General features: G+C 37.9%; 1 protein-coding gene across 1 annotated transcript in view; it reads left to right on the top strand.

Annotated features, from left to right (window-relative positions):
- The window catches only part of eme1 (essential meiotic structure-specific endonuclease 1), a 6,848-nt gene extending 1,510 nt beyond the window's left edge, over positions 1 to 5,338 (top strand). Inside the window, exons 2-5 of the mRNA XM_017310709.1 lie at positions 827 to 1,057; positions 3,593 to 3,708; positions 3,812 to 4,001; positions 5,034 to 5,338. Coding sequence (XP_017166198.1) covers positions 827 to 1,057; positions 3,593 to 3,708; positions 3,812 to 4,001; positions 5,034 to 5,210 — 714 coding nt within the window. The 3' untranslated portion in view covers positions 5,211 to 5,338. The remainder of the gene's footprint in view (positions 1 to 826; positions 1,058 to 3,592; positions 3,709 to 3,811; positions 4,002 to 5,033) is intronic.
- Positions 5,339 to 8,727: the final 3,389 nt, after the last annotated feature.

Raw genomic sequence — 8,727 nt, 5'->3', positions numbered from 1 at the left:
TGTTTTCCTTGGAGTGCAAAAGTTACCGTCTGACTGACAGTCTGTCATTTAGCAATCTGTAAAAGCTAATTTCATGACTTCATTTATTTAGTTGTTTTTTTTTTATAATCTGGTGTCTAAAATGCATTCTTCAAAAATATTTGTCAGACCTCAGCAAGATGATCCTACATTGAATTGAAAGAGCGAAAAACTCACCAAAATGTATATGGATTAGCATTTTCACCTTTTGTAGTTTTAAACAAAACTAAACCTAGCAAGAATTGTATTTTCTTTTTTTTTAGCTGGATCTGAACATAGTCGATCTAAATTAGATTGAAACGGCGATTGCTAATTTATCAGCAAAGTAGGGTTTAGTACAAGTTTAACTATTTAACGCTAAATAGCCATTCCTTTACCTTCAGCTTTGGAATCAGCAGCTTTTCATTAGATGCCAACATCTGTCATGTTTTCCATCCAAAAGACTTTAGAGTTACTGACTACAGTTTAGTGATCTACTAGTGAAGTAACAACTGATTGAAATGTGCCCTGAAATGCATCAAAACTGAAAGCCCCCACTTTTTCTTTGGTCTGTAAATGCATCACCAAATAACTTTTGACATTAGAGGAGAAAAGAATTAAATAACTAGTTGAGTTATTTACATGAAGGGATCAATTGTAATCCCTTCATGTAGCTGTTAACTTAAAACAAAGGCAAATGAGTTTCTTTATATTAGGATTATTTGAAGAAAATAATTAAAAGCAGTGGAGGTCAAAAGCAGAATCAACAGGCACCTTTTACGAAAATCAGAAATCGGTGCTGGCTCTCTTGTTTGGCTACTCGCACCAGTACATCAGTGTTACTATGAATGATTTACAGAACGCTGGCTGCTTAGGGTATCCTGTCAGTCATAAAAATAAAGCTCACCTTGATGTTCTCAGGGCCCGAAAGTCTCAGAGCCAGAAGAGGCTCAGAGYGGCTGTGGCTGGGGAAGAGGCAGCGGGAGGAAAACAGAAGAAAAAACGGAGGAGCGGTCACGCCGAGAAGCTGCCGGAGGTGTCCAGAGTTGAAGTGGAGGAGGTAGGTTGGTCATCCACTTCCCCCCCCGGTGGGATGCACTGAATAATAACGATGAATAAACTGAGACGAGAAGAAAAAACTAAAAAAGGTTGTTTTTTTACTTATCTTGAAAACAAATGCAGCACTAAAAGTCTTAAATAACTCATTATTAAGACAAGCTAGTCAATGAAGAGGTCACCCCCCCCTTTTGAAGTTGCATGGTTTTGAAGTTTGTTGAGTAGTACCTGCATTGCTTTTGCGTCATCCGGCTATTTATTTATTTATACATTTTTGTCAGTCAGCTGCAGATATCTGTGTTGCTGCACATCATTGCATGGTTTATTATATAACCTGCTCCAGGAGAGAGAAAAAAAACAGGTGGACAGAAACGGTAAAAAGAAAGAGTTAACACTGGAGTTAATCATGACATTTAAAGTTTTAATACAGTAAACAACCTGCATCCTACAGTGTTTAGTTAAGTTTAATTTTAAATATGGTTATTTTGTTATGTAGTATAYATCAACTTATATATACTACATAAATATATATAAATTTCACTTTCATAAAAAAWTCAAGTTGTCTATTTGAGAAGGSTCTAGCAAGAAAATATCTTATTGTTCTATTTCTAATCTGTGTTTTAAATTTTATGTAAATGAGTGGTATTCATTGTATGTTTTATTTCAGTGGGTTTTATTTTATTTTATTGCAGAACCTTAAAAAATAAATGAGAATTCACAATATAAATGTTATTCTCATAAATTTAATATGCACTTTAATAATGCATCACCAGCAGAAATCAATTTCAATTTAACCAAAAGACACAGAATCAGTTGAACATCTTAATTGATGCTACTTTACGAAAGCATTTACACTCAGAAATTAATACATTTGTTTATTAAAATTGGTCAAATGAATCGCATTGCTTGTTTTAATTAAAACGCAGGCCTACRTCTCCCTTAACTGTAATGGCTTCTGCATTTTTCAGCAGTTTACACTTGTGGGATGTTTTTGGTTTATTAATATAACACAACAGTGGAAAGTGTTCCGCACTATGTAGCTGATTTTATTTAATTAATCTTCTGATCTTCAGGGGGTTAATAAATGAAGGCTCTCATTCGATGGTGATTAGATAATCACATTTGCTGGCTGGGGTGAGGAGAAAAATAATCAAAAAGTGTTAAATTGGTCCCAGTAAACACCAGCCACAATCATATCGACTCAAGGGTAAAATTAGCCACACAATTGTTTAAACGTCCCTCAGTAGGACGCCCGCAAAAGTAGTTTTTGTGATCCAAGCTTCTGATGTTGTAAATCCAGCGTTATGACATATGAAGAGAAACCGCATAAACATCTAATCTTAACACTTCCTGTTGCAATGGAATCATCACAAACATTGCCCAGGGATGTCTATTTAACTTGTCATAACGTACCTCCATTTTGTAGCCCATAGCAAATTTTTTTTTGTTTATAATTACCTGAACAGAATTTTGGTTTGTAAGGTTTTTTATTCTGACATTTCTGGATGATCTTGCATTAAAAATTCAGGAAATGGTGTGATTCAATTCAACAAAATGTACAAACAATGCAAATTTCCTTTAAAAACATATCACTTCAGGTAGCAAATAAAGTTTTCTATGTGTTGCTTTCCTGGACGAGCCCCCAGCTTATCTTATCGTATGTAATWCAGAGATTAGCATTTTGTCCACACTGCAAGTTAGTTCATGACAAAACTCTCCTTTTGTTCTTTTACAACTGTCAATTTTGTGTTGTTTCAAGTTTATTTTTAGAAAATGGGACCTCTCATGTTTATGTAAATATGTGAGATTATAGCCATGTAGCTAATTTTCATCCSTTGTCCCCATTGGCAGGTTGATGTATATGATGTTTAATAATAAGAAAAACTAGCATCAGATTACCGTATAAAGGAGAATAGGGGTAATTAAACAGTTGTTTGCCATTTGGAGTCTATAATCGTTCAGAAATTTTGACTTTGTCAAAATTTTGACTTTGACTTTGTCAAAAAAATAAATTAATTAAGTTGAACAGAGTTAGCATAACAGTCCTAAAAATAGAGTTTTTAGGACTCCAACTCTATCTTAGTTAAGCTACTCTAAGCTAAACAGGCTAATGGTGTGACTAGTAAAATTAGCCTGTGTTCTCTGTCACTGCAACAAACAAATCTTCTGCATAGTTTTCTCATTCTAAACAGATCCCGTTTTGTTTGGGTAAATAAATATATTAGTTATCCAAATTTGGGCTCATTGGTCATTGTAATTTAAACCTTAAGTACATTTAGGTGAAATTGTAATTTTAGTGTGCCACCTTTCTACAGTTTGTGCCCTGGTATAAAAAATAAAGAAATCTAGACGCACCCCTGCAGAAGAGCGTAAACAGTCCTCCGATTGCCTTTGTCAAGAATAATTTACAGCACTAATGTGGAAATCTACCAATGTTATTTTTTTCAAATCATGATATTTATATGAAGTTTTGTTCTCAAGAAGGAAATTAGGCATTTGTTTTACTGTCTTCACCGATCCTCGTTCAAAATCCCGTCAGGCCGTGGTCCACCTCCAGCTTCACACCGGCGTCTCCGTCCGCTTCTTATCTACCTGGAAGGAGTTCTCTGACCACATCACCATGACGACCAAAGCGGTCGCCGAGGCCCCTTTCAAGTGAGCAATCCGGAGCCCTKTTTTTTGCTCATCGCATCTTGCCTCGGCGCCGCCTCTGCCAGATCACACGGTCACTTCCCACACTCCTCTCGGTTGTTTTCAGGAGAGCGCGAGAGCAGACCGGCTTCTCCTTTTACCTGGAGAGCGAGTGGGCGGGAGGCCAGCGGGTGGACAAAGCCGGGAAGGGCCTGCTGCAGGCGTGGAAGAGACAGATCCAGCAGTTCAACAGAGTGAGCTCAGACGTGGCRGCTGCCATCTTGGCAGCTTATCCTTCCCCGCAGCTGCTCAAGAAGGTACGCATTCACCTCTCGAGCATTTCAACAGGCTCAGATTCAGTCTTTGCAGCCATTGCTAAGATTAATTAAATCTTCCTCCGGTTTTTATACTGAGAAGAGTTAAAAATTTTTTTTTGTAATTTAGGAAGATATAATCTAGACATACTTCCTGCCTGTTACAGTTTGGGATTAACAAAAGAAAATGCAGAAAAAATGCTTTTCCACAACAAATCTGTAGGTAATTTGCTTGAAATGAGCAGATATGTAAATGTTTTTCAACAAACAAAAGCATTCTGCCAAATGCCAAATGATACTTATCTGCTACAGTGGGCATTCAGTTTAGCAATTAGAGCAGATTAAACGTTCCCAGGTTGCCAATTCTTGTGKKKTTTTTTTCCAATCCAATCAWTRGCTGAACTAAGAAGTTTATAAAAAGCAGGACTATATAGAAATGAAGGTTGACTCTCATTACTGTATAGTTCAGATTCTTTTGTGTTGGGTTCTTTTAAGTAGTTGTTAGGAGTCAGTATCTTACCAGTCTGGGTAGAGCTAATATCTGCAATGTGAACCAACTTGGAAAAGCAGTAATGTTAGATTGCTTCAGTGGAAAAACTTTTTACGTTTTAATTCATTTACATCTGCTGGCACCACATGGGGATCCTGGAGGCTGTTCAGTCAACTAAACATAAATGTGACGCATAATTATTTTATRAAATACCTGAAGATACTTTGTAAAAAAAATTGTTTAAGAATTTTGTTTTTATTGGKGGATTTCATTCTGTGAAGTMGAAGTCCTGTTTCAAAAATAACGATTTGGAGGTTTTATGACTCCACAGCTCACTCTGCATTTCCTTCAGCTGATTGKAAAAATATATATAAAAAATATTTATAGTTTAATAAGTCCCCATCTATGAAATAAAAAAGTTTTGTGTCATATTTGTGATCTTTATTTTTCGTGTGACAATGTAAAATTGCCCATGTGACCTTTATAAAGCTATAACCTCCAAGATATCCTTTCAGAAAGCTAATAATCTCCCCGTGTGTTCGCAGGCTTACAGCCAGTGCAGGACAGAGAACGAGAAGCTCTCTCTTCTGTCCGACCTTCTGATCCGCAGAGGAGAAGGMGTCACCTCCACMACCCGACGGGTCGGTCCGGAGCTTTCCAAACGTCTTTTCCTCCTGATGCATTCCCGTGACCCCGAGCAGAATCTGGACGCCAGCCTTTAAACTCTTTGAACCGAAACGTCGCTGTAACCCAAATCAAAGGTTCGAGGTCCGACTAGTTGATTTACTCATGCAGATTTTGATGCTGTGCAATAAAGTTTTTATACAACTACAGCTTTGGACTACCTTCACTCCGTTTTTTTTTTTGTTTTTTTTAAATGCTGCTCCATCCCAAAACAGTTTTTTTGTGTTCATCAGATTATTTAATACACAATCCCTGTTAGAAATTATGCAAAATGACATCGGTAGACAGACCAAAACATTAAGTTATGTGGAAATTTTGGTATTTTAAAGATCAAAATGAAGATGATTGATACAAGTCACATAGTGACAAAATCAGGAAAAAGAAACATTTTCCAAAATCTGTTTCTTTCAATATGAAACTAAAAAGACCCTTCAGGTTTGTGTCTGGTGAATTTCTAGTACAAGCTTGTTCTAYCTTCAGTGAAGCTGGTAGAGAATCCAGAAATCCATTTTACTCAAGAGTAGCAATGCCTCATAATGAAATTACTCAAGTAAAATGATAAAGTACAGTATAGTAAAAAAGTACTCAAAGTATTTTTCCCCCGATTACGTTACTCGATTAAATGCAACTGAGTAAATGTAACGCTACTCTGTAGCTGAAAATTGATTAAGGTGTTGTGAAGGTCCAGTCAAAGTCTAGACCTTAACCTTATTGAAACACCAACAAACCAATTGAAACAAAAGGGTTGGGGCTAATCCATGTCCTCTATTCTTCCATCTTGTCCTCAGTGTTTAGGTTCCACCCAGATGCTGGCAGTCATAAAGACGTCTCCTCCTCGATTTAATCAGGTGCTGTGTGCAGTGAAACACGTCCCTCCCCATGTGTTTTAAAGACTGTCCAACTGATCTGCCTATGTCAATGAACTCGTCCCCCTTCTCCASTGCCTGCTACCTGCTTGCATCGAGCCTTGTTTGCATTGTGTGGGGGTAAAAAGCTGCCACTGATCCGCTCCACTTTGTTTCGCGATGCCCCACGGCTCATTTCCACTGCATTAGCAAAAATGGAACCTGACCAAGGAGTGATGCGAGCCTGCAACAGAGGAGGGGGGGGAGGGGGGGATAAAAAAAAGAGGGGGAGAGACACGGATGGGTAACGAGCTGTTAAATGGGCTTAAAGAGATGAGCAACATGCCTCACACACTGCAGACACACACTGTGGTGCAGCAGCCGATGAGTTAGGGGGTTCATATTGAAGGAAGGACCACGATGCAGGGGGAAGCGGTAGACTGATTAAGTCTTGATTATTTATTCCTTCACAAGAATACTTTGATCATAATTATGTGTATGTGGTAAGGAAATGACACGAGAAAAAAATCAAACAAGCTGGCGATGGATGTAAAGGAACTTCTTACTTACTTTTTAAAATTCCGGTCTACGAGAATGTGACGCTGGCGCAGTCCAGACATGTCACGTTATCTGGTTTTCTCTAAATTGCTAGTAGGAGCGGGTGTGCGCATGCATAGATGTTTGCCTCTGGGTTGCCTTGTGATTGACTGGAGACTGGTCCAGGGTGCATACTGACACTAAGCCAGTGAGTGTTGGAGACACTCGCCAGCCCATGTGATCCTGCCAAGATAAGCAGACACAGAGAGTGGATGGGTGAAGAAGCTGATGTATCTAATCATTAATGTGTCCTTTTTTGGTTACAAAAACCATAAAAGTCTTTTAACTGACTCATTGAACAGTTGGGTTGTATTCTAGAAAGATAGATTCACAATCTGCTAAATCTATTTTTTGACTTTTGGACACTGGCAACAGTCCCTGACGCTATTACTCTACCACTTAGGGTTTCTGGAGTTGCTCTTGGTACATCGGTTTCTATCAAATCAAGYCGTTTACATACCAGTCATTTGTCTGTATGAGTGCCAAATTACACTCAACAAACTAGAAAAACTAGCATGTCTGCTTTACACATGTACAATCTCTGTTCCAGTAGTCCCTTTGCTATCCCACAAAAATAATCAAATGATTTTTAAAGCTGGGTCTTTCTGGGTATTTGGGGTTAAAATGGAACCTCGAGTTGACTGCTGYGGGAATCAAACCTTCTTTTATGTTCTAAAAACAAACAAACTCTTCCACAGCATTTATAAAGAGTGAAGAATCATACCTCCATGTCTGGACATGTACCGTATTTTCCGCACTATAAGGCGCACYTAAAAACCTTCAATTTCCTCAAAAGCCGACAKTGCGCCTTATAATCCGGTGCGCCTTATATATGGACCAATATTGAGCCACAACAGGTCTAGCAACTACGGTAAGCAGCCGCCGACTTCATTTTCGCCTGTACAAGAAGTTGTCAGCATAGACATAAGAGTAGACCCCGCATTGGCTGCTCCGGCGCAGGAAATACGGTGGCCATCTTGGAGCGTTACTCCCTCCTACTTTGCTCAATCAAAACAGCAGAAGATGCCTCAGCACTGAGGGATATTGTTGTTCGGATCGATGAACTATTGATGTAAGGGCTCCACAAACAACATTTCACAAGTAAGATGGACATACTATTGTGTATATTCTGTGACTGGAATATTACTTTACTGTATTTATGTCCACCAGCGAGATACCAGCTAATATTAGCTACAGTGCTTGGTGTAATACGGGGCTCAGCCCCGCTATGAAGGCTAACTGAGATTCTGTAAATCTAAAAAATTTATTATTCTCTAACATTGACTTAGATTATCTGACACAAGAGCCTACATTAGAAATGAAACAATGTAACACATATTATAAAACTTATGTGTTATAACATTCACCAGCAAAGTTTACACAGGTGGTAAAGACTATTATTTATATCTCTGACTCTGTCAAAAGTAAGATAYATCCCAAATCTTCCGTTTTTGTTTTGAAGGTTTTATAAAGACACGATGTGAGGAAGAAGTGGGAGATATCTATAAAGAGAGACGGATTCACTGCAGCACGGATGAATCTCGGATCAGWTTTTGGACTCAATCTCAGGTGCGGAATCACTCTGAAGCTAGAACTCGTCGGCTGGGAAACATAAATATATATCTACATATGTATGGATGTATATACATATAAACATGTATCCAATATATATTATTCAGTATTAATCATTATTTATTTGTCATTATTTATTTGTGTTTGTATAGTTATATAAATAAGTATTGATCTTACTAAATAAATTATTAAATGAACGTATGAACAGCTGTGTGCTTTATAATACATTAATATCAGAATATTCCATKCCTATTTTATTGTTATAGCCACTAAGCATATTTAAATATGCTGAACTATGTATTTCAAAAATACAATTGTTTATAAATGTAGCTTTGATAGATGTTTGAATATGGTTTCCAGTAACAAAAAAGTGTGTTACGATCGATTAAATGCGCTGATACGTAATTTTGCCTGCTAAGCACATAAGCTGAGTGGAGTGATGTACCGCTCCAAGATGGCCGCCCTAAATCTCGTCAGCGACAATAGGCGAGAGTGGTCCATGAGGCATCTACTCTTTTATTATGTCTATGGTTGTCAGAAC

The sequence above is a fragment of the Poecilia reticulata genome, linkage group LG19, assembly GCF_000633615.1.
Source record: "Poecilia reticulata strain Guanapo linkage group LG19, Guppy_female_1.0+MT, whole genome shotgun sequence".
NCBI classification, from domain to species: Eukaryota; Metazoa; Chordata; class Actinopteri; order Cyprinodontiformes; family Poeciliidae; genus Poecilia; species Poecilia reticulata.
The sequence above is the reverse complement of the archived record's forward strand: the minus strand, read 5'-3'. Positions and strand labels throughout refer to the sequence as shown.